Source organism: Xenia sp. Carnegie-2017, unplaced genomic scaffold (assembly GCF_021976095.1).
Source record: "Xenia sp. Carnegie-2017 unplaced genomic scaffold, XeniaSp_v1 HiC_scaffold_1, whole genome shotgun sequence".
In the NCBI taxonomy this organism is placed as follows: Eukaryota; Metazoa; Cnidaria; class Anthozoa; order Malacalcyonacea; family Xeniidae; genus Xenia; species Xenia sp. Carnegie-2017.
This window is the reverse complement of record NW_025813402.1, coordinates 2830007-2857261: the sequence shown is the minus strand read 5'-3', so window position 1 is coordinate 2857261 and position 27255 is coordinate 2830007. Positions and strand designations below refer to the sequence as shown.

General features: G+C 32.2%; 2 protein-coding genes across 4 annotated transcripts; both read left to right on the top strand.

Annotated features, from left to right (window-relative positions):
- The first annotated feature begins 214 nt into the window (after window positions 1–214).
- Window positions 215–23827, top strand: LOC124457261 (phosphatidylinositol phosphatase PTPRQ-like). Of its 3 annotated transcripts, XM_047007573.1 has the most exons (26): window positions 215–453; window positions 3009–3215; window positions 3369–3461; window positions 7257–7472; window positions 7727–7822; window positions 7964–8170; window positions 8324–8416; window positions 13983–14198; window positions 14450–14545; window positions 14681–14887; window positions 15520–15612; window positions 16139–16354; window positions 16610–16705; window positions 16844–17050; window positions 17201–17293; window positions 18185–18397; window positions 18474–18566; window positions 18639–18851; window positions 19429–19521; window positions 19760–19972; window positions 20797–20889; window positions 21517–21738; window positions 22087–22185; window positions 22281–22568; window positions 23142–23213; window positions 23638–23827. In XM_047007573.1, the coding sequence occupies exons 1-25, from the start codon at window positions 390–392 to the stop codon at window positions 23159–23161; spliced, it is 3747 nt and encodes a 1248-aa protein (XP_046863529.1). In that variant the 5' UTR covers window positions 215–389; the 3' UTR covers window positions 23162–23213; window positions 23638–23827. The 3 variants fall into 3 exon arrangements, with proteins under 3 accessions (XP_046863529.1, XP_046863588.1, XP_046863649.1); XM_047007632.1 differs by lacking the exons at window positions 14681–14887; window positions 15520–15612; window positions 16139–16354; window positions 16610–16705; XM_047007693.1 differs by lacking the exons at window positions 18185–18397; window positions 18474–18566; window positions 18639–18851; window positions 19429–19521.
- LOC124446295 (receptor-type tyrosine-protein phosphatase S-like) lies at window positions 23207–27255 on the top strand. Its single transcript, XM_046997168.1, has 6 exons — window positions 23207–23213; window positions 23664–23846; window positions 24803–25075; window positions 26044–26435; window positions 26698–26848; window positions 27113–27255. The coding sequence occupies exons 1-6, from the start codon at window positions 23207–23209 to the stop codon at window positions 27253–27255; spliced, it is 1149 nt and encodes a 382-aa protein (XP_046853124.1).

Below are 27255 nucleotides of genomic sequence, written 5' to 3'. Positions count from 1 at the left end.
TGTTGACTCCTTGATTGGCACACTCAAAAAGTCAAAGTTATCGCAAATTTGTCATTTTGTATTAGCATTTCACAGGAGTGTATTGTATATTGGCATTGTGGATGGCGGTCAGCGAGAGCGGACTCTTTCTATTGAACTATTAGAACTTGCCATACACCACTAACTTCTTATTGTTTCATGTCGGCGAAATTTTAATTTATGCTGGACGAAAGTATAAGCAAATTATATTTTGTATGCTATGCATTGCGAACCTGTCATAATCTTTATCACTTAATTTCAAATAGTTGCATTCCGCGTTTACATTGTTGCGCTCGGAAGAGAAAATTAAATATAACTGGGTGTTTACCAGTATCGACGCTTGTTTTTACTCAAATCAAATCTACAAAACTATGAAATTTGCTTCCTTGTTCGTCTCGACATTCGTCTGGATTTTTCTGTCTACAGTTAACTCAGGTAAATTTTTCAATATTGATTTAAACTCCGTTTTCTTATTCTCCAAGAAAAAGTTTAATAAAGTTCAAAGTTTAATAAAGTCTAACTTGATTCTTAATTGTCAAGATTTTTAACGTATATTTCATGTAAATGCACGAATGCGCTGTTATTGGAAGCAAGCTGAATTTTTTTTGTGTGTGAGATTATTTTAAATATATGTTTACGTAAGTTGAATCAAATGGCTACAAATGCAGCTGCTTAGTTGATTTGACGAGGTTTTAAAACGCCCAAAACCCGAGGAGACAGACTCAAATATTTCTTAAGACAGACTCAAATATTGCCTTATATTGATTGGCATAAACAGCTTGGTTAATTATAGTCCTACTCTGTTCGCAGGCTCGCTGCAACATTCAAAGATTCCTAAAGAAGTAGATAATGATGTTCATAAATTTCCATTGCAGGCATGTAACGATACTCCAGGGTTCAAACCATTTACTTTATTGCAGGACTAGTCAATCAATTGTTTAGCAAATATGTTATATATTTTTGTGGATAGCTGTGCGCATGCGCAGCTAACCAAGGGGCTTTATCAACAGGCTCACTACAGTCGCTGTTCAGTCAGTTGTACTTGTGGTCAAATCTGAAACTCAATATTGCAAGTCATAAGAGTCATTTCATTTCATTTAGGAAATAAAAGATGTTTACTGTGTTTGCACGGGCTTATGCAAAATGAGGAGACCTTTGAGAGAACTCGAGAGCAGATCAGTACAATCCCAAGACCAGGTTGCACATGCTCGAGAGTTCTCACAAACGTCTCCGAGGTTTACATAAGACAGTGCAAACACGAAAAAATCTTTTATTTCTTTTATAAAACAACAATAATGCGAAACAGACAAACATTTTAATTTTTTACAAAGTCACGAGATGTACGGCAGGTTTAAACGCTATTCATACGCTACAGAAGCATCGTTAATAATGTACGTCATTTGTACATGTTTAGCTGAAAGCAAATGTGAAATATCAAATAATTTGCAAGGGTTTTAATACTTTAAGGAAATTCCGAAATGGAGCATGTCGGAAATAGAGCATGTTGCTCGATGCTCCATTTCTACTTAAAATTGTTTAGGTTTTTACGCAATCGATTTATGTAAATGGTACATACATTCCTTGATTTATGTGCAATGTTTGTCACGTGCGCTATCTTGCGTGACTCCACTTATGTACGGTCTTAACAGTCTTATATTTTGACCATACATAAGTGTTCAAAAAAAGGTTATGTATGGTCTGTCAAACATTGCACGTAAATCAAGGAATTTATGTACTATTTACATTATTAATCGATTGCATAAAAAACCTAAACAGATTTCTGGGCTGCCTATGATATTGTTTAACATATTTCAACTATCGTAGCATCATTAAGTTTAATTAAAGCTTAGCATATGTTGTTTGAAGTTTAGGACAGTGACATTTTTTTATGAGAAATTCTTAAGTTACATGAAGTATCCACAACCACAGGCTTTGTTTTCGTCAAACGCCTGTTAAAATTCGACTTGAGCTGAAGCCCGAAGGTTATGATATTGTCTGTTTTACTTCTGTTGCAATTAGCAACATTTTTCATTGCAATACGTAACACATTTTTGATTGCAGATGCACGATAAAAAGTTTTTTACGCCATTATCTTAACAAATTTTAATTAAAGTTAAATGACTTATCTAATTAGTTGCTGACTTGCTGCATGTATGCAATTTACAGTCATATACCACTCACACTGCTAGTTTGGCTATTTTTATGCAATGACCAATCATATAAATACTCATATTGAAAATTTAATGACTTCTATTGAAAATTATAAACAATATGTAAAAGCAAAAAGTATGGCTGATCAAGGTTGCCCGTTTGGCTTAATATTTTGAGCCAAATTTGGCTTCTTTTTCTCACGTTAGGCTTATTTAAAATCAAAATTCACTTATTCTTATTCTTAAAATTTGGACTATTTAAGTTTTTTTTCTCTAACTTTTAAGAATCAAAATCAAAATGTGTCCCAAATTTACTGAAAATACTCAAAATAGCTATGATGCCAAAAACAGTATTTAAAGATGTACAAAACAACGCAAATGCAAAAATTGACATTAACATTGTACTACACCCCTATTGTAATAAGCATATAAGCACCATGTATGTAGACAGTTGACAGACTTCCCAGTCTCAGTGACAACGTCTTTTAAATTGATGACATTGTGCCAACATGGATTTTAATGTCGTGCAACGCACTCGTTTATAAAGTAAAGATCAGTAAAGATTAAGCTTGACATTGACAAATTTCACATTGCACACCGTTATTTCGCACACTAGTTTGACCCATAGTTAGCTTATGAATACATAATTCTTATTAGAACTCATCTTGTTTGCTTGTGACTCCATTACTGTTACAGCTACCTTCATGTACGCTATACGTACCTATTCATCATTATGATTTGACAATCACTAAATGTTGATAATCACTAAAATTTATCTGTGAATGTGAGATACTCATAAATTTGTTTTCTTTTGCATTTAACGTGTTGTCTTTTTTATAGCTCCTGGCCCTCCAGTTAATGTAACATTACAAAGATCATCGTCCACAGTACTTAACTTAACATGGGAGATACCAAGAGATCCTAATGGGATAATTCGTGGGTATAATGTATCTTGGAGTAAAGTATTAAATGATAAGAATGAAACAGTTCCAATGAACAGGAATAGTACCAACACCACCAATACTTCGTTTTCCATTACAAATCTTGGTTAGTTTTACCCTAATGAGAAAGTTATTTTTTGTACTACTTAACACACATGTCAGCGAAATTTTAGATTGAGCTGCATAAAACTATTCTTTCAGTTAATGTTTATGAAGGAGTTTATTTAGAGTATTAAATAAAAACTTTATCATGTTATAGATCCATATTCTGTTTACAATGTAAGTTTGAATGCATTTACCTTTGTTGGAAATGGAGAAGTTGTAAATGTCAGTGAACGAACTGATGAAGCAGGTAATATCTAGTTGAAACACGTTGACAAGATTTCTCTTTAGAAATCTGTATTTAGGACGTAGCCGAGCGTCTCAACAACCTGACTCATGTTTTTATATGAAAGTTCGTGTATTTAACATTTGTGATAACATATTATAGTCCAGCTGTTAACGACGAAAAAAACACCTAACCCTTCACTTTGATGATACAAGTATGAAACTTTCTCCCATTCTTACTATGCCTAGTAACACAAAATTTTGATATAGTGCCAGCCCATATTTTACATTTAAAACGAGTTCTGCGAATGTCGTGTTTGATGACGTCATCGGTAGTAAAAAAAATAAAGTTCAGAGAAATCTGCAATTTCCCTGTATATTCTTATACAACAGCTAAAGACGATAGAAAAACTATATTACAACTTTTTCTTTTGGGCAATACTTTCCCAAATACTGTGCATGGAATATTCTGAAAAGGCTGAGTCAGCATTTTCATATATATTATATATAAAGTGTATAACAATGTGCCCTCCGGCTTTCACCATAGTGCAATGATAAATCGTATCGAAAAAATGAAGAACATTCAATTAAGTTTCTTTGAGATTTATTACCTTACTTGTGTTAGCATTCAGAATAATCTAATTGAAAAAACCTATTTGGAAAGAAGATATGTCAAAGGATCATCCTCAGTTTCTGTATTGGACCAGAGTTTTGGAACTAGAATTACTCTGTTTACAACTAGTGCGATCATTTAGAGAAGCTAATTTCTCCTTATACTTCCAGTCAATTAAGCAACTTGTCCCTTGGATGTTTGCTTTGGACAATGTTAATTATGCAAGATGGCTTTCTGTCCATATCCGTGATATGTCGGAGCTTCCATTCAAACACCCTGACGTCTTTAACCAGTTCTCCAAGGGTTCGTTTGTGGTGCATAAAACGAAGAAACAGTTTTCAGCTATAGCATTAGATCATGCTCACGAGCAAGTTAATGCAGTGGTAAAGGGAGAAGGTGGTGCTGTGGGACTAACCGAAAACCTTTCAGCTTTAAGGAGATGGATGATTGCAGGTCCAGAAATTGCACGAATAATTAGGGAATTCGAGATGAGTACACATGTAGACAGTCAGCTACACCATGAGCAAACTCCATCCATTCAAAGAGAATTTTATAAAGATGTCTCAAATGTCGTCTCCAATTTTCAAGCGATGGGGAATCCTTTTGTAGAAGAGAGCGAAGACCTATTTGCCATCCACACAAATGACGTGATGAACAGTTCCGTTGTTGACACGGTGAAGAATGTTGTAACCCTTGGAGAAGAACAATATCAAGCATTTGTTAAAGAAAGATTTGTTGAGAGAAGCAAGAGTATTACTGAAACGTTGAAAAAAATAATCTGCCAACGTTTAAAACAGGAAGAAAAAGAGTTTCGTCAAAAGATAAAGTAAATATACAAACTCTGAAACTAGACTGTGCTTTATTTTCAAGATTGTATATAGCCAGTCAAAATCGAAGTGGTGATCTCGATGATTTCTTTAAATATGAGAACCAACCATGGCCACCATCTCTCTCACAAGCAGGAAGTTTGCGTACTGGTAATAAAGCAGACTTGACAAAGTGTATCGAGCCCATTACCAAAGTTCAGTCACCAACTCCCGATGTTATTATTTTAGACGGGGCTGTTGTTGTTCAAATGATTTCACCTGGAACTTGGGAAACGTTCGAAGAGTACGCTCAGTTTGCTTTCATTCCTTATGTGTTAAAGCAATTTCAATCAGCTAAAAGAATTGATTTAGTGTGGGATGTATACAAAGAGGATTCGCTGAAAAAAAACACACGGGAGAAGAGAGGCTTTGGTTAACGCCGCAAGGTTTCATCGACAGCACGTATCCCTACTGACTGGAAGGGCTTCCTGCGCGTAGATGCCAACAAAATGGATCTGTTCAATTTCTTAGCGCAGAAAGTTATTTCCCAGCAGATTCCAGAAGGAAGAGAAATTTACAGTACATTTGAAGAAAAGGTCTTGTGCTTCCCTAAAAGAACCGAAGTATCAATGTTGGAACCATGTAATCATGAAGAGGCTGACACACGATTGATGGTGCACGTGTTAGATGCAAGTGACTGCGGCCACCAGAGGATTGTTGTAAGAACAAATGATACTGACGTATTGATACTGGCCATTTCAATTGTGAAAAACATCAAAGCAGAAGAATTATGGATTCTTTATGGCACAGGAAAGCACTCGCGTTATATTCCCGCGCATACAATTGCATCGACTATCGGACCTGACAAGGCATCTGTTCTACCGTTGTTTCACGCTTTTACTGGGTGTGATACTGTTTCCTTTTTTGGAGGTCGAGGAAAGAAAACTGCATGGGATGTATGGATTATATTTCCAGAGCTAACATTAGCGTTGCAAGAGCTAAATTTGTTGCCAGAAAGGATTGATTGTTCGTCCTTGCAGGTAAATCAGAAACCGCCAAAGGCATGTATTATCTATCAAATAAGGTCTCTATTATGATTCATATAATGTTTTGCAGGTGATTGAGCGATATGTGGTCCTCTTATACGATCGTACAAGTAATCTTACCAGAGTCAATGAGGCTAGACAAGAGTTGTTTGCAAAAAAGTCCAGAACACTGGATAACATTCCACCAACCCAAGAAGCGTTGCTCCAGCACAGTAAGCGTGCATTGTTGCAAGGTGGATTTTTCTGGGGGCAGTGCTGCTTGAAAGAGCAGGTTATACCAACTCCGTCAGGTTGAGGCTGGTACCGTGATGAAAATTTTTGGTTACCAAAGTGGACAAATCTCCCTCAAGTTAAAGATGCCTGTTATGAACTTATTCGTTGCGGATGCAAAAGTTCATGTTCTAGTCGTTGTAAATGCGTCAAAGCACATTTAGTTTGTACTCGTTTGTGTAATTGTGGGGGTGATTGTCAATAACATGAGGGCATTAAAATTATTTTAATATTACTGTTCTTCGTTAGGCGCTTTTCCAATGTATTTAAGAAAGAGCAATAACACTAAACAAAAGTGCTGAGTCAGCATTTTTAAAACACTTTTAATGTAGAATATTTCAGAATGTATTGCTCAAAAGCAAAAGTTGTGATATAGTTTTTTTATCGTCTTTAGCTGTTGTATAAGAATATACAGGGAAATTGCAGATTTCTCTGAACTTTATTTTTTTTACTACCGATTACGTCATCAAACACGACATTCGCAGAACTCGTTTTAAATGTAAAATATGGGCTGGCCCTATATCAAAATTTTGTGTTACTAGGCATAGTAAGAATGTGAGAAAGTTTCATACTTGTATCATCAAAGTGAAGAATTTTGTCATTAACAGCTGGACTATTATGACACTTCTGTCGAAAGAACTTGTCATCCTAGTTTTAAGTAGAGCTATTTTCAAACATCAAATGGCAGCATCTATTGTTGTTTAGTCGATAGAAGATTATATTATTGACAGGATAATATAGCTGTTATATTGACGATGAATGTTATCTGATTTCATTTTTGGACGTTTCAACAACATAGAAATATTTTCCTCCTTAATATTGTATTTCCAAACTTTGTTAACTCTTCGTTTTTTATTTGACTAATCTGATATACATGGCTACATTTCATTATACATTCGGAACAGTTGCTGAAAATTGTTACAATTCAACCATTTGAAATGATTCTAAAATGCAAAAAATACCATCAGTTTTAAAACGTGCATTGATAAGCAAAATAGTTTCTATTTGTGCACCAACAGTATTTTTAGTTTTAAAAACCGTCAATAAAACAACTAGTTAATCATGACAATCTTCTTTTTCTACAGTTCCCAGTGAACCACGTAACCTTACAGCTTCAAATCGTAGCTCCATTGAGCTTATTGTATCGTGGGATGAACCTGAAAAGTTCAATGGAATTTTACTGTCATACACAGTTTATTATAAACGTATTCGTGATGACAACGACGAAGTTGTACATAGTATGAATTATGAAAGCAGAAACACTTTACCAGACGTGAGAACATTGAATCTAACAAATCTTAGTAAGTAGTTTTACTCATCATTTAAGCATAACAACTGGCATCCACAATTTTTCACGAGGTTACATGTTAGTTTTTAAAGTTTTTTGATTTATTATTATTGCAAATTGGAATACATATTGATATTGCGATTAGCCATAAATCACGTTAATATATCTCTGTAGCTTTTTTAAGCTGAAACTATCAACAATTCCATAACATTTTCTCGATTTATATAAAGTGGTTTTTTTAAAGATTAGATTTTTTTATTGATATAGGAAAATATAGCGTTTACGATGTCAAAGTGAGTGCATCAACTGTAATTGGAGAAGGAAGGAATTCTACGGTAAAAGAGTTTTTGACAGATGAAGACAGTAAGTTTATTTTCGAAGCGTTGTTTATAAACAGTGTGTTTTGTTGAGATAATCACTAAAATTTATTTTTGTATATGGAGATATTCATAAATTTGTTTTCTTTTGCCTTTTGCATTCAAGGTGTTGTCTTTCTTTTTTTAGCTCCTGGCCCTCCAGTTAATGTAACATTACAAAGATCATCGTCCACAGTACTTAACTTAACATGGGAGATACCAAGGGATCCTAATGGGATCATTCGTGGGTATAATGTATCTTGGAGTAAAGTATTAAATGATAAGAATGAAACAGTTCCCATGAACAGGAATAGTACCAACACCACCAATACTTCGTTTTCCATTTCAAATCTTGGTTAGTTTTACCTTAATGAGAAAGTTATTTTTTGTATTACTTAACACACATGTCAGCGAAATTTTAGATAGAACTGCATAAATCTATTCTTTCTGCTAATGTTTATGAAGGAGTTCATTTAAAGTATTTAAGAAAAACTTTATCATGTTATAGATCCATATTCTATTTACAATGTAAGTTTGAATGCATTTACCCTCGTTGGGAATGGAGAAGTTGTAGATCTCAGTGAACGAACCGGTGAAACAGGTAATCTCTAATTAGAAGAAGTTGACAAGATTTCTTTTAGAAATCTGTATTTGGACATAGCTGAGTGTTTAAAAACCTGACTCATGTTTTATGTGATGAATGTTTGTGTATTTAAAATTTTATCAACCGATCATTGCACTTCAATCAACAGAACATTTTTCATCCAAATTTTAAGTTGAGCATGACATATTTGTAAACATAAAATGACAACATCTATTGTAATTTGATCGATAGATAGAAATATTTCACTCCTTATTGTATTTCCAAACTTTTGTTCACTCTTCGTTTTTATTTGACTAATCTGATATACATGGCTACATTTCATTGTACATTCGTGACAGTAAAATTGTTTAAATTCAACCATTGGAAATAATTCTTTAAGCAAAATTACTATCAGTTTTAAAACGTGCATTGATAAGGAAAGTAGTTTCTATATATAAATCAACACTATTTTAAGTATTAAAACCGTCAATGAAACAACCAGTTGATCATGACAATATTCTTTTTGTACAGTTCCCAGTGAACCACGTAACCTTACAGCTTCAAATCGTAGCTCCATTGAGCTTATTGTATCGTGGGATGAACCTGAAAATTTCAATGGAATTTTACTGTCATACACAGTTTATTATAAACGTATTCGTGATGACAACAACAAAGTTGTACATGGTATGAATTATGAAAGCAGGAACACTTTACCAGACGTGGGAACATTGAATCTAACAAATCTTGGTAACTGGTTTGTTTATCATGGTTTATACATAACAGTTGGCATGTACAATGTCTCACGAGGTTATATGTTAGTTGTTAAAGTTTTGTGATTTATTACTGTTGTAAGTTGGAATACATATTGATATTGCGGTTAGTCACAATTCACGTTGATATATCTCCGTAGTTTTTGTAAGCAATAACTGTCAACAATTCCATGACATTTTCTCGTTTTATATAAAGTGGTTTTTTTAAAGATTAGATTTTTTTATTATAATATAGAAAAATATAGTGTTTACGAAGTCAAAGTGAGTGCATCAACTGTAATTGGAGAAGGAAGGAATTCTACGGTAAAAGAGTTTTTGACAGATGAAGACAGTAAGTTTATTTTCGAAGCGTTGTTTATAAACAGTGTGTTTTGTTGAGATAATCACTAAAATTTATTTGTGTATATGGAGATATTCATAAATTTGTTTTCTTTTGCCTTTTGCATTCAAGGTGTTGTCTTTCTTTTTTTAGCTCCTGGCCCTCCAGTTAATGTAACATTACAAAGATCATCGTCCACAGTACTTAACTTAACATGGGAGATACCAAGGGATCCTAATGGGATCATTCGTGGGTATAATGTATCTTGGAGTAAAGTATTAAATGATAAGAATGAAACAGTTCCCATGAACAGGAATAGTACCAACACCACCAATACTTCGTTTTCCATTTTAAATCTTGGTTAGTTTTACCTTAATGAGAAAGTTATTTTTTGTATTACTTAACACACATGTCAGCGAAATTTTAGATAGAGCTGCATAAAACTATTCTTTCAGTTAATGTTTATGAAGGAGTTTATTTAAAGTATTTAATAAAAACATTATCATGTTATAGATCCATATTCTGTTTACAATGTAAGTTTGAATGCATTTACCTCCGCTGGGAATGGAGAAGCTGTAGATCTCAGTGAACGAACCGGTGAAGAAGGTAATCTCTAATTGAAACAATTTGACAAGATTTCTTTTTAGAAATCTGTATTTGGAACATAGCTGAGTGTCTGAACAACCTGACTCATGTTTTTATGTTATGAATGTTTGTGTATTTGACATTTGTATCAACTGATCATTGCACTTCAATCAACAGAACATTTTTTATCCAAATCTTAAGTTGACCATGACATATTTGGAAACATAAAATGACAACATCTATTGTTATTTAGTCGATAGATAGAAATATTTCACTCCTTAATATTGTATTTCCAAACTTTTGGTCACGCTTCGTTTTTTATTTGACAAATCTGATATACATGGCTATATTTCCATTATACATTCGTGAAAAGAAAAATTGTTTAAATTCAACCATTGGAAATAATTCTTTAAGGCAAAAATTACTATGAGTTTTAAAACGTGCAGTGAAAAGGAAAGTAGTTTCTATATATAAATCAACACTATTTTAAGTATTGAAAACCGTCAATGAAACAACCAGTTAATCATGACATTATTCTTTTTGTACAGTTCCCAGTAAACCACGTAACCTTAGAGCTTCAAATCGTAGCTCCATTGAGCTTATTGTATCGTGGGATGAACCTGAAAATTTCAACGGAATTTTACGGTCATACACAGTTTATTATAAACGTATTCGTGATGACAACGACGAAGTTGTAGATAGTATGAATTATGAAAGCAGAAACACTTTACCAGACGTGAGAACATTGAATCTAACAAATCTTGGTAAGTAGTTTTACTCATCATTTATGCATAACAACTGGCATCCGCCATTTCTCACGAGGTTATATGTTAGTTTATAAAGTTTTGTGATTTATTCTTGTTGCAAATTGGAATAAATATTGATAATGCGGTTAGTCACAACTGACGTTGATATGTCTCCGTAGTTTTTGTAACCAGTAACTGTCAACAATTCCATGACATTTTCTCGTTTTTTATAAAGTGGTTTTTTAAAGATTAAATTTTTTATTATAATATAGAAAAATATAGTGTTTACGAAGTCAAAGTGAGTGCATCAACTGTAATTGGAGAAGGAAGGAATTCTACGGTAAAGGAATTTTGACAGATGAAGACGGTAAGTTTATTTTCGAAGCATTGTTTATGAACAGTGTGTTTTGTTGAGATAATCACTAAAATTTATTTGTGAATATGGAGATATTCATAATTTGTTTTTTTTTGCATTCAACGTGTTGTCTTTCTTTTTTAGCTCCTGGCGCTCCAGTTAATGTAACATTACAAAGATCATCGTCCACAGTACTTAACTTAACATGGGAGATACCAAGTGATCCTAATGGGATCATTCGTGGGTATAATGTATCTTGGAGTAAAGTATTAAATGATAAGAATGAAACAGTTCCCATGAACAGGAATAGTACCAACACCACCAATACTTCGTTTTCCATTTCAAATCTTGGTTAGTTTTACCTTAATGAGAAAGTTATTTTTTGTATTACTTAACACACATGTCAGCGAAATTTTAGATAGAGCTGCATAAAACTATTCTTTCAGTTAATGTTTATGAAGGAGTTTATTTAAAGTATTTAATAAAAACATTATCATGTTATAGATCCATATTCTGTTTACAATGTAAGTTTAAATGCATTTACCTCCGCTGGGAATGGAGAAGCTGTAGATCTCAGTGAACGAACCGGTGAAGAAGGTAATCTCTAATTGAAACAATTTGACAAGATTTCTTTTTAGAAATCTGTATTTGGAACATAGCTGAGTGTCTGAACAACCTGACTCATGTTTTTATGTTATGAATGTTTGTGTATTTGACATTTGTATCAACTGATCATTGCACTTCAATCAACAGAACATTTTTTATCCAAATCTTAAGTTGACCATGACATATTTGTAAACAAAAAATGACAGCATCTATTGTTATTTAGTCGATAGATAGAAATATTTCACTCCTTAATATTGTATTTCCAAACTTTTGGTCACGCTTCGTTTTTTATTTGACAAATCTGATATACATGGCTATATTTCCATTATACATTCGTGAAAAGAAAAATTGTTTAAATTCAACCATTGGAAATAATTCTTTAAGGCAAAAATTACTATGAGTTTTAAAACGTGCAGTGAAAAGGAAAGTAGTTTCTATATATAAATCAACACTATTTTAAGTATTGAAAACCGTCAATGAAACAACCAGTTAATCATGACAATATTCTTTTTGTACAGTTCCCAGTGAACCACGTAACCTTACAGCTTCAAATCGTAGTTCCATTGAGCTTATTGTATCGTGGGATGAACCTGAAAATTTCAATGGAATTTTACGGTCATACACAGTTTATTATAAACGTATTCGTGATGACAACAACGAAGTTGTACATAGTATGAATTATGAAAGCAGAAACACTTTACCAGACGTGAGAACATTGAATCTAACAAATCTTGGTAAGTAGTTTTACTCATCATTTATGCATAACAACTGGCATCCACTATTTCTCACGAGGTTATATGTTAGTTTTTAAAGTTTTGTGATTTATTCTTGTTGCAAATTGGAATAAATATTGATAATGCGGTTAGTCACAACTGACGTTGATATGTCTCCGTAGTTTTTGTAACCAGTAACTGTCAACAATTCCATGACATTTTCTCGTTTTTTATAAAGTGGTTTTTTAAAGATTAAATTTTTTATTATAATATAGAAAAATATAGTGTTTACGAAGTCAAAGTGAGTGCATCAACTGTAATTGGAGAAGGAAGGAATTCTACGGTAAAGGAATTTTGACAGATGAAGACAGTAAGTTTATTTTTGAAGCATTGTTTATGAACAGTGTGTTTTGTTAAGACAATCACTAAAATTTATTTTTGAATATGGAGATATTCATAAATTTGTTTTCTTTTGCCTTTTGCATTCAAGGTGTTGTCTTTCTATTTTTAGCTCCTGGCCCTCCAGTTAATGTAACATTACAAAGATCATCGTCCACAGTACTTAACTTAACATGGGAGATACCAAGTGATCCTAATGGGATCATTCGTGGGTATAATGTATCTTGGAGTAAAGTATTAAATGATAAGAATGAAACAGTTCCCATGAACAGGAATAGTACTAACACCACCAATACTTCGTTTTCCATTTCAAATCTTGGTTAGTTTTACCCTAATGAGAAAGTTATTTTTTGTATTACTTAACACACATGTCAGCGAAATTTTAGATAGAGCTGCATAAAACTATTCTTTCAGTTAATGTTTATGAAGGAGTTTATTTAAAGTATTTAATAAAAACATTATCATGTTATAGATCCATATTCTGTTTACAATGTAAGTTTGAATGCATTTACCTTCTTTGGAAATGGAAAAGCTGTAGATCTCAGTGAACGAACCGGTGAAGCAGGTATTTTCTAATTGAAACAAGTTGATAAGATTTCTTTTCAGAAATCTGTATTTGAGACATAGCTTAGTGTCTTAACAACTTGACTCATGTTTTTATGTTTTGAAAGTTTGTGTATTTAACATTTTTATCAACCGATCATTGCACTTCAATCAACAGAACATTTTTCATCCAAATTTTAAGTTGAGCATGACATATTTGTAAACATAAAATGACAACATCCGTTGTTATTTAGTCGATAGATAGAAATATTTCACTCCTTAATATTGTATTTCCAAACTTTTGTTCAATCTTCGTTTTTTAATTGACTGATCTTATATACATGGCTACATTTCGTTGTACATTCGTGACAGTAAAAGTTATTTAAATTCAACCATTGGAAATAATTCTTTAATGCGAAAATTACTATGAGTTTTAAAACGTGCAGTGATAAGAAAAGTAGTCTTTATATATAAATCAACACTATTTTAAGTATTAAAAACCGTCAATAAAACAACCAGTTGATCATGACATTATTCTTTTTGTACAGTTCCCAGTGAACCACGTAACCTTAGAGCTTCAAATCGTAGCTCCATTGAGCTTATTGTATCGTGGGATGAACCTGAAAATTTCAACGGAATTTTACGGTCATACACAGTTTATTATAAACGTATTCGTGATGACAACAACGAAATTGTAGATAGTATGAATTATGAAAGCAGAAACACTTTACCAGACGTGAGAACATTGAATCTAACAAATCTTGGTAAGTAGTTTTACTCATCATTTATGCATAACAACTGGCATCCGCAATTTCTCACGAGGTTATATGTTAGTTTTCAAAGTTTTGCGATTTATTATTGTTGCAAATTGGAATACATATTGATATTGTGATTAGCCACAATTTACGTTGATATATCTCTGTAGTTTTTGAAAGCAATAACTGTCAACAATTCCATGAAATTTCCTCGTTCTATATAAAGTGGTTTTCTAAGGATTAGATATTTTTATTGACAGAAAAATACAGTGTTTACGAAGTCAAAGTCAGTGCATCAACTGTAGTTGGAAAAGGAATGAACTCTACGGTAAAGGAATTCTTGACAGATGAAGACAGTAAGTTTATTTTTGAATGCATTGTTTATGAACAGTGTTTTTTGTTGTGATAATCACTAAAATTCATTTATGAATATGAGACATTCATAAATTTTTTTTTCTTTTGCATTTAACGTTTTGCCTTTCTTATTTTAGCTCCTGGCGCTCCAGTTAATGTAACATTACAAAGATCATCGTCGTCCGTACTTAACTTAACGTGGGAGACACCAAGGGATCCTAATGGGATCATTCGTGGATATTATATATTATGGTGTAAAGTAATAAACGATAAGAATGAAACAGTTCCCATGAACAGGAATAGTACCAACACTACGAAAACTTCATTTTCAATTTCAAATCTTGGTTAGTTTTACTCTTGTGAGAAATTGCCTTTTGTATTACTTAACACACATGTCAGAGAAATTTTAGATTAGTGCTGTGCACCGGAGGCCGGAGTTAGGCCTGAGCTCCGGCTATTTTTGACTGCCGGAGCCGGAGTTTGTTCATCTCTGGCAAAACTCTGGAAGCTGTTGTTTGGGCTGCAAAATACTGTCAAACTTTGGTAAACGTGTCTGATCAATATATTTTTGTATCAACGAATGTTAATATCGGCTAAAATGAAAAAACTTGCATGAAAATAATCATTTTATGCATGACACAACATGACGCTAGATTGCGTTCACACATGCTAATTTATGATTGAAAGTCGGAGTACAGAAATTTAACTTTACATGTAAAAATCTTACTGATGATATACCTTAAACTGTTGAATAGCGACTTGCAAAATTAACCAGCCACAACCAGTGATTCGAGTTATAAAATAGCCAGAGCTGGTGTTAGAAGCCGGAGTTCAGATTTGACAAGAGGCCGGAGCTAAAAAAAACAGGAGTTCGAACAGCCCTATTTTAGATAGAACTGTATAAAACTATTCTTTCAGCCAAAGTTTATAAAGGAGTTTATTTAAAGTATTTAATGAAAACTTTATCATATTATAGATCCATATTCTGTTTACAATGTAAGTTTGAATGCATTTACCATCTTTGGAAATGGAAAAGCTGTAGATCTCAGTGAACGAACCGGTGAAGCAGGTATTTTCTAATTGAAACAAGTTGATAAGATTTCTTTTCAGAAATCTGTGTTTGGGACATAGCTGAGTGTCTCAACAACCTGACTCATGTTTTTATGTGATGAATGTTTGTGTATTTAACATTTGTATCAACCGATCATTGCACTTCAATCAACAGAACATTTTTCATCCAAATTTGAAGTTGAGCATCACATATTTGTAAACATAAAATGACAACATCTATTGTTATTTAGTCGATAGATAGAAATATTTCACTCCTTAATATTGTATTTCCAAACTTTTGTTCACTCTTTGCTGTTTTTTTTTACTAATCTTATATACATGGCTACATTTCAATATACATTCGTGACAGTAAAAATTGCTTCAATTCAACTATTGGAAATAATTCTTTAATGCAAAATTACTATCAGTTTTAAAACGTGCATTGATAAGAAAAGTAGTTTCTATATATAAATCAACACTATTTCAAGTATTAAAAATCGTCAATAAAACAACTAGTTAATCATAACAATATTCTTTTTCTACAGTTCCCAGTGAACCACGTTACGTTAGAGCCTTAAATGTTAGCTCTACTCAACTTAATGTATCGTGGGATGAACCTGAAAAATTCAACGGAGTTTTACTGTCATACACAGTTTATTACAAACTTATTCGTGATGACAACAACGAAGTTGTACATAGTATGAATTATAAAAGCAGAAACACCTCAACAGACGTGAGAACATTGACTCTAACAATTCTTGGTAAGTAGTTTTATTGAACATTTATGCTTAACAACTAGCATCCACAATTTCTGACGAGGTTACATATTAGTTTTTAAAGTTTTGTGATTAATTATTGTTGAAAAATTGGAATACATATTGATATTGCGATTAGCCACAATTTACGTTGATATGTTTCCGTAGTTTTTGTAAGCAATAACTATCAACAATTCCATGACATTTTCTCGTTTTACATAAAGTGGGTTTTTTAAAGATTTGATTTTTTCATTGACATAGAAAAGTATAGCGTTTACAAAGTCAAAGTCAGTGCATCAACTTCAGTTGGAGAAGGAAGGAACTCTACGGTAAAGGAATTCTTGACAAATGAAGACAGTAAGTTATTTTTGAAGCATTGTTATGAACAGTGTCTTTTGTTGAGATAATCACTAAAATTTATTTTTGTATATGGAGATATTCATAAATTTGTTTTCTTTTGCCTTTTGCATTCAACGTGTTGTCTTTCTTTTTTAGCTCCTGGCCCTCCAGTTAATGTAACATTACAAAGATCATCGTCCACAGTACTGAACTTAACATGGGAGATACCAAGCGATCCTAATGGGATCATTCGTGGGTATAATATATCTTGGAGTAAAGTATTAAATGATAAGAATGAAACAGTTCCCATGAACAGGAATAGTACCAACAGCACCAAAACTTCATTTTCAATTTCAAATCTTGGTTAGTTTTACCCTAATGTGAAATTTACTTTTTGTATTGCTGAACACATTCAGCAAAATTTTAAATCGAGCTGCATTGAACTATTCTTTCAGGCAACGTTCATGAAGGAGTTTATTTAAAATATTTAATAAAAACTTTATCATAATATAGATCCATATTCTGTTTATAATGTAAGTTTGAATGCGTTTACCATCGTCGGAAATGGAGAAGTTGTAAATGTCAGTGAAAGAACTGATGAAGCAGGTAATCTCTAGTTAAAGAAGTTTTTTACAATCTATAATGAAGTTCTTCTGAGTGTCTTGAAAACAACCTGATTTATGTCTTGATTTTCAAACACACCTCTTTGAACAGTTCACTAAAATAATTTAACTTTCCATTTGCTGGACTTTTTTTAACATGTGTTCTTCCTTTCGTTTTGTGTTTCTCTCGTGCATTAATAACCATTAGAAAATTGAACACCAAATAACATGATAGTAGTAGCGTGAAATCAACGTCTAATTGACGATTACTTATAAACTATTTCTACACGTTGTTTCTATGGAAAAAAGATTGAAAAAGCTATAGTTTGAAGCTATATTTATCGTATTTCAAAATTGTATTAAAGGTGCTTTCGACAACCGAAAACTTTTTTATTTATTTCGTGTTGCATGGTATAAATGTAGCGATACTTTTGTAATTGAAGTTTTGCTTGCTTTTCACTTTTTTAAATGCTCTAAATATTTTTTAAAATTATGATAACTACATGCAATGACTTATTATTAATGAAAGTAGAATAAGAAAAAATCCCAATTGATATTACACATAAAGTTATCTACGATTACTTCATGTCGATGATTTGTGAAACGCTTTTTTTGTTAAATGCGATTGTAGGATTGCATAAAGTTAAAAATGCTTTGCAACGAATGCAGATACCCGACGTTTGGTAGTGTGTATTCACTAAAATTGTTCCCATTTTGAAAATATGGCAATTATATCATGTTAAATATTAAATGAAAATTTAAATTCAAGTTGCATAACAACTAAATTTATTGAAAACTGCGAAAGCGCTGCAAGTGAAGTGAATAGAAGTCTTTAAAACAAAATATAGTTTAGGGACATAAATATATTGCTGCCATTATTTTTTATTCAATTTAGCTCCATCTGAACCACGTGATTTAAACATTTCTGATGTCAAATTTAATGAATTTACTCTTTCTTGGGATGAACCAGAACGTAGAAATGGAATCATTCTTGGTTATACAGTGTATTATAAACTTATAAGGAATGATAAAAACATGACTGTTGATCAAAGACAGTGGATGAAGATGGAAAATATTCAAGAAAGGAGATTAACACTGCAAAATCTTGGTGAGATGTTTTTTATAATTTTAGATACCAAATAAGTAATGAACATAAATCTTTAAACTCTTTTATTTTGTTTCAGAAACATTTAGTTTTTATGAAGTCAAAGTAAGTGCAACAACTTCAGCAGGTGAAGGAAGAAATGCATCTGGTGAATTTAGAACTGGAGAGCCTAGTAAGACTACCTAAAGAACATAGGAACTTATTTTAAATTCTTATATGATACAATGTGAATGTTTTCATTTAGATTCTGGTCCCGCCGAGAATGTTACACTGATTACTCTTTCATCATCACGTCTTCTGTTGAGATGGGAAGAACCTAGTAATACAAATGCTGAAATTACTGGATATAATGTAACATGGAAGATGGTTTCCAATGATAAGAAACAAAATGTCAATGGTCGTTTAAGGCATGCACATCTTGCAAGAAACAAATCATTGTTTGTCATTACCGACTTAAGTATGTATGTATAGAGCCCTTTGATAATTTCTTTTGGTATGGGGAAGTGCTAATGCAAAAGATAAAATGTGATTTATCGTTTTGACTTATTGCATACATTTAATTTATTAGACGTTGCTATACATTTTATGGATTATAAAAAAAGTACCAAGACTTAGTTTGAAATTTGTTGATAACATGATTTCGGAAATTATTTAGAGCATCTAGTATAAAATAATCGATTTTCACAGTGACAAATTTTGACAGGAATGGACTATACAATCCATTGAGCATGTCCAACAAATATTAAAACCAAAACGAAACAAGTTTATTAACGTTCAATTTGCTGTTAAATGTTTCTTTTTTGTTACAACCTTAATCACATATATTAAAGTTGAATGGTGAGCATTTTGAAAAATATTTTTTAATATTTTTGTTAAAAGTAGTTTCAGTCAAGAAAATTCAAGAAAACATGAGAATCAGTCTCCTCGATGATGTCATTAAAAATTTATATTTAGTTTATTAGCTATTAGATTTCACATCAAATTTAGGATTTTTTCTCTTTGTTATGGTGTATAAATTTTCTTTTCTGTTTTAGAACCGTTTTCTGAATACTTAGTTGCCATAAAAGCTATTACACTGATTGGACCAGGAGAGGTTGTTGAGAGACGGAGTCGAACAGGAGAAACCAGTAAGACGTTGTATGAATTAATATGTAATATAAACAAGTCAATATTCGGCGTTAAAAATGAAAACTGTTCTTTGTTTTTAAATCAAACTTGCCATAATTCAGATTAAACATGTGAAATCTCTGCTTTAAATTACAGTTTACAATTGTAATTTTCACATTATTTTAAGTCACTTTTATTCAACTTGTAATCACAATTATAAGATTTGATATGAGTCATGGACTTGTTATTTTTCCACAGTTCCCAGTGAACCACGTAACGTTAGAGCTTCAAATGTTAGCTCAACTCAACTTAATGTATCGTGGGATGAACCTGAAAAGTTCAATGGAATTTTACTGTCATACACAGTTTATTATAAACTTCTTCGTGATGACAACAAAGTTGTACCTGGTACAAGTTATGAAAGCAGAAACATTTCATCGGACGCAAGAACATTGATTTTGCACAATCTTGGTAAGCATTTGTATTACAAATTTGTATCCCATTGCAGTATGCATTATCAATTTTAAAGAATGATTTACCTTAAATTGCCTTGTGCATGTTTATGTACAAATTGTAAAATTTTAGAGACGATATTAAATTAATCTTGCAATTTTCACATTAATTTATTTACCTAAGAACATAAATGGCTGTGGTATTTTGTTTTCTGCATATTATTAAATGCATTTGATACAAATGAAAACAAAATATGAACATTGTAAAACGTTATATAAGACGTTTATATATGATTTTTAAATAATTTTTTTACGTATATGCCAATATAAAATATAGCATGAATACCTGACATAAATAATGCATTATCAGAAAAAAAAATGGGTTGTCTTAAAATCGTTTTCTGTCTCTAAAAAGGTACTATTAATAGCAAAAATTACTGCTAGAACGTTAATTGAGAAAAAGGCATTTGTTCATATACTTAGCTTCGCCAGGTTGTTGCTTTAGAAAAGAATTTTACTTTCAAAAAAAATTAGTTGGGTACAACAAAATATATGAATAAACACTTCCCTAAAATAAAAGTTATATTTACACCCTGTTTGCAATCAAAATAGACCTATTCTCTTTCACAGTAATCATGTTAATATAATGTAAATTGACTTGACTGGGGACTTCCCCTCTTTCAAGAAAAGTTCGGGGTCTTAGCCTCCCTTCTGACGTCTCTGATAGCGTAATTATCTAAGCAGATGTTTCGCTGTTTATAGGTTCACCAGGCTCTTTGAGAAATAAAAGTTTAATTACTTTCGAACAATTATACTGTCCTAAAAAATCATTCTGTCGTTTAGAAAAATACAGTTTATATGAAGTTAAAGTGAGTGCATCGACCAGAATAGGAGAAAGTGAAAATTCTACAAATGAATATCGAACTAATGAAGATGGTAAGTTGAATGAATTAAAATCTATTTATTTATGTTTGTTTGAAGATTTACTTTGTATGCTTACTGCACATAAGAAAAGAGAGAAAAAATGCTGTGAAAATCAAAATTTATAATTTTTTATTTGTAAAAATTTTTATCTCGTGATCATATTTCATAGTGAAACAGTTAATAGCCACAAATCCACTAGATCATAACTTGACAATGGACTTGCAGTTGTGCAAAACAACTCAATTCATTTTTTACACTATAGTGCAATTTTTCTACAAACTATACCTTCAAACTTTTAAACTCTATATATACTATGTTTTCAAATTATAGTGTATATTGAACCCAAATCACCGTTACGAATTTAAGGAGTCAAAACTTGTGATGCTTCTTTTCGTTAATGCAGGTTCATTTAAAAAAAACAACTTAGAAACCTGCACTCATACGAAGCACCTAACACTACTCACTTGTCAATGTTTTCAAGGCAGTTAAACATTATAATAATACTAAAAAATATGTCTATAAAATCCTCTCAACTAATCTAATGTTCTGTTTACTGACTGATATAGTCAGTGCTGCATATGAAAGCCATGTTGAGTCAAACTGTCACAAAAAATGATAAAATCTATCATGAATTTTTAGTTCCTGGTGTTCCAAGCAATGTTTCATGCGGGCAGTTGGCAAAGAAGTCATTAAATGTCAGTTGGAAAGAACCTTTAGATCCAAATGGAAAAGTTCGTCTGTATAAACTTACTTGGATAAAATTAAGAAACAGAAATGCTGATGAGTGGAATACATTTGGAGAAAGACAGTCTTATACAACACCAAACACAAGTAAAACAGATATTGGTGACAATAGTTTGGGTAAGTTTATTAAGTTGAATTGTAAACATTATAACAAATTTTGAGGATAATGAGCACATTAAGTTGGCATTATTGGCCTTCAATTTGTTTGTACATTTTGTATCCAAACTAAGAATTGCTTAAAAATGTGATGATTAAGCTTTAAAATGTGATTGAATAATACATTTATCATGCAGAGCTATTCCACAGATTTGTATATTTGAGATAATCTTTCGTTGAGACTTTTCACTTGTAATTAGCATTCACTTGATCACTTTTCTGCAAGTATATAAGACTAATTTTAAATGTTTGTACGTAAAGTTGTCGTCTACGACACAAGGTAAACTTTTCTCGCTTTTTTTTGCTTAGAACCGTTTACAATATATCAAGTAAGTGTTGCTGCTCAGACGCTCGAAAGATTAAGTTTTGGTAAACAACAAAACATATCTTGTAACACAACTGAAGATGGTAATTCAATTAACTTCAATTATTTAATTATTTTTGCGTGTTGTAGACATATAAAAAAGCCAAAATCCTTATGACCCTCTTATTATTTTATATAGTTCCCAATAAAGCTCCCAACTTAATTAGTGCTTATCATTTGGGGCCATACAGCGCTAGAATAACATGGGAACCATTGAATAACCTGAGCTGGCAAGCTGCCAGTATCATTTATGTTGTAACATATCAATTGGTGGGTGATAATAACAGACTAACTGTTGAATCGGACGTGCTCCAGGTAGATCTGAATGGTTTGAATCCTAATTCAAGTTATAATGTTACTGTTTTGGCGAGAAACAGAGTTGGTGATGGTATAGAAAGTAATTCAATGGAGGTTATGACAAATTTGTGTAAGTCTTCAGGTTTTTTTGAAAATGCTAGTTTCATTAACTTCATAATCTCTATTTTATCATTAGCAAAGATTTGCTTATTGAGTAACTATACTGAATACTTTTTGAACAGCGTATTTTCCGTGGTAAATGTTGTTAGTTCTAAAATAAACTGTTAAAAACTAAAATAAAGAATTGTTTTCAACCTGTTCTTTTAGAGTTATTTAGTTATCATTTACCACGTAAAATACGCTATTCAAACCAATATTTAAGTTTATTTTAGAACTAAATATTTGTTTTATAACTATCTGAATAAAATATAAAAGCAATAGCTGCAACATTCCTTGAAGTTTAGTGCAAAATTTGTTTTTTGTTATACATACCGCGTAGAATTATTTTGTTAAATCAGCAAAAATAGTACGACGTGCTCTATTCACAAAAAGGGCCCTGTATTTGAAAGGAAAGTTACAAAGTTATTTAATTTACTTCTAGACAAGTAAAATCAAACGTATAAAATATTTCACGTTTGTTTCAAATCAACTAATTAATTCAATCTTTCCAATTTATGTGATACCAACTTTGTTTATTTTTCAGCTTTTACTCCGTGCAGATAACATCAACTGTGATTCCGTTTACCTTGGAAGAATATCAAGATGAAAATGTCACGTAAGGGAATTTATATATAGTTTTTTCAACATTTACTCCAATTAAGATGCACCAAAGCAAAATATCCAGATTTACATCAACTAGAATGTATAATGTAACTTAAATATAGCTGCGCTATAAGATATAGCTAACAAATATGTATATACTCAGATTTCTAATATCGCTAAAACGCTCATCATTACTAAGGATTTAGTTTAAATAAGATCTAGACCATGGCTAAGATTTTTTTCCGTAATCAAAATCTATTCCTAACTAACTGTAAGAAATCGATAAGCTTTTTAAAAAATATTGCGGCATCGGTAGCAATGAAATGTTTTTCTTCAATATTACTGAGAAAACTTTCTTGCCTTGAATGTTTGCCTTCTAAAAATTAATAAGAATATTGACAATTTTATCTTTATATTATTGAACATTTATCATGTAGAATCTATCAAATCCTCGTTTTGGAAGTGATTGAAAACCTCAGACTTCCTGATACAGATATAAACGTGACCAGGTATTATGTTAATCGAGTAGCTGGTGAACCTTACATAACTGCAGAGTTCCCATCATCGGAATTTGATATGTATAAAGACTTTCTTGTTGGTCAAGGAAACTCTTTCACGAATGCAAAACGAAGAAAAAAACGAGCAGGTATTAAAATTACTTATTTTTGTGGGTAGCCACTGCGTAGACGCGGCTACCACAATGCTAACTGAAAAAGTCTCAGTCTGTCTGTCTGTCGTTATCCTCGATGATACGAACAATGACGAAGAATGCCGTTTTGGGATTTGGATGTTTTCCTTCGCTCCCTCGAATGATTCCAGATAGATCATTGGTCCAGATTCCAGACTGAGAGAATCTTCTGTGAAGCAAAGCTATATTGTTAAAGAGCATTTTTATCATTCAAATAATTAGTATTTGCAATCGGCACAGAATCGTTTGAGGCATACTCTTATAGCAAATCTGCAAAACAACACCTATATACTATTGCCTGTTGTCATTTATTTACGCAGAAGTAAACACGAGCTTATCTTGTTAGTTTGGCCAGCGAATTATCGTAGTCTTCACTAAAGTTCGCTTTCAAAGATCTGCATTATTCGCACAGAATCGTTGGAAATATAGTTTTATGAATCGTGTAAATTAATAGAAGTCATAAATGTGTTGATTTATCGGTTCAGTGAACAACATTTACACGTCAAGTAACTGTTTGAAAACAGAAATTGATGACGATATTAATGACAAAAAACGATTTTCAATGAAAAAAATAATGTATTGATCTCAATAAAATGAGTGAGAAATCTTAAGGACTCCATTCTTACCGTTAAAGCACAGTCACGTGACATGCAATCTAAGTAAGGGCGCTCAGTGATAGCATAAAAAGTTGGAAATTACTGCATCATTTCATTAAACTGTGAGCATAAAACACATTTTTGAATCCCAACCATGTTTTGTGTTAATAATATTAAATACATATTATTTTTGAACTAGTTTTATGAAGCCACTCATAGCCATATTTTTCGCCGGTTACCCACAAGTCAGCAACGTACCTATTTTTATTAAATGCGATTACATTGTTTATAAAAAAATTTCAAAACTGACTCTTTCAGCTTCTATAAACATTGTTAACGGTCCGTTAACTGAAGGTCGCTCTTATCGTTTACTACAACGTGGTTTGGATGATAAAAGAACAGTTATTAGAACGAGAGCTTGGACTGACACAATACAAACGATGAAAATTGTGAAAATTGATCATGACGACGACTCTCCTGTTGGTGTCATAGTTGGTGTTGTTGTTGCAGCAGTCATTTTGGTTATTTTGATTGTAATTGCCGTGTTTTACATCAGAAGACGACGTGGTAACAACAGAAAAAATATTTTAGGTAATAAATGAAAAAATTGCGTGTCCGATATCAGAATTAACACAATGCGGTCAAAGGCTCACTGAACAAGCTTTCGACTGTTTGTCTACAGAGTTCAACGTGTTATAAAAGAGATTAATGGGATGTAAGAGCAGTAATACTATAGATACATGAATAAAGAAGTGATATCTACAATGTTACATCCCAGTAACCTCCTTTGAAACCCGTAAAGCTTGTTCAATAAAATATTTTTCAATATAAGTGAACGTTTGACCGCATTAAGTCAATTGTTGTTGTGCAAAATTGCACTTTATAAATTTTGTGTGATAATAGTTGCTATCTGTTTTACTCTGCCAGTACGTTATTGTGGATATTTAAAAAAGAATAAAGGCGACATTGGTGGTAAGGTTCTGTCGTGAACGTCGATATTGGCGCGGGGGGGGAGGGCTTCTGCTTAGCTGTTACTGTTTACAAAATTTTGTCTTTAAACTAAAATTTCTGTTGAAAACATCAAATTTAAATAAATCGTGGAAAAAAGTTTTAAAGCGTTGTTCGTAATTCTTGATTATTAATAATACATTTACTTTTGCAGACCTTGACGGTTTCGTCAAATTCATCATTAGGTCGTTATATAGTTAAAGTGGATTATATTGAATCTGACCATAAGCTATGGAATATGCGATTCGATAGCCAAAATTTTATGTCCTCTTCCACAAACTTTATTCCAGATTTATAAGGCGATAAAATTCAGCAACTAATAAAAAAAGAGTCAAAATACAATATTCTCTGGCTACACATTGTTGTGTTAACTATATATTTTTGTTTTCATGAAAAAGCATGACTTCATTTCAGAAAAATTGAGACTGTCAAGAAAAAATGTACGTTTTTCTATTGTCCAGTCTTCGTGTAAAAAATTAACCGCAAATTTTGCCTATAAAGTCTTGAAATTGATGGCGAACAATATATGTTTCCATGTTTTTGATTTTTAGACAATATTGAACTGGAAAATCGAGGTTTTGAATCATGTGAGGTATTGGCTGTTGCAGAATTTAATGAACATTGTCGCAAATCTGCAACAAACTCGAACAGTCTCTACTCTATAGAGTACATGGCAATTCCTCGAGAGAATGCGAATCTTTCTATGAGTATTGCTGAACTAGAAGTTAACAAAGAAAGCAATCGATATAACAATATCTTATGTTACGATGACAATCGAGTGATTCTTAAAACTGATCCAAGTGGCAATGACTATATAAATGCCAGTTACCTGGATGGATGTGAAAAAGAGAAGGCATACATAGCAACTCAAGGACCATTGGAAACGACGTGTGAACAATTCTGGCGAATGGTTTGGGAAAATTTAAGCAGTGTAATTGTTATGGTATGTATTACATGTGATGTGTTCATGTGTCACGTAATATGTATTCACATGTCACATGGAATCTCACATGGGAAAATCACCTGTCACATGGGAAATTGTCTTATAGTAAAGTGGTCGAAAAAATAAAACGCAAAGATTGCCTTAGATAAATTATTCTTCATCAACCTTAAAATTTGTTTTACTTGTTTTGTTTTTAAATTATCCATCCAATAATATAAACTGCATAGTCTCGTACCATTTACAAATTGTTTTATGGAATCAGGTTACAGGACTGGAAGAGGATCGAAAAGTAAAATGTCATCAATATTGGCCATCAAAAGGAAGCGCTGAATATGGTGAATTTGTTGTTACGTTGTTGGAGGAATTTGAACTTACAGATTATACCATTAGAACATTTAAAGTTGTTGGGGCAGGTATAAATTTACTCAATTGTTTTTGTTTGTATCTTAGAAGCTCTGTTACACGACTATGTTTATTTTTAAGTACACGAAAGTCGATGTTGTAAAAAATTTTTCAAAATATAGTGTATTTATATACACAATGTCTTTATTATGTTTTGTAGTAAGTGATTTGCAAAAATTTGCAATTTCGAAAATTAAGAATGGGACACTGTCTTATATTCTACAATACCTTCTCAGTACTAGTAATGTTGTAGCCTTACTCATCTTTTTCATTAGATAAACTTCAAGAGCGTTCAATCAAACAATTCCATTACACTGCGTGGCCTGACCATGGTGTACCGAGCAGTCCCAGTTCCCTTTTAAATTTCGTGCGCAAGTCATCTGCTGCAAACCCGCCAAATGCTGGACCAATGGTATGA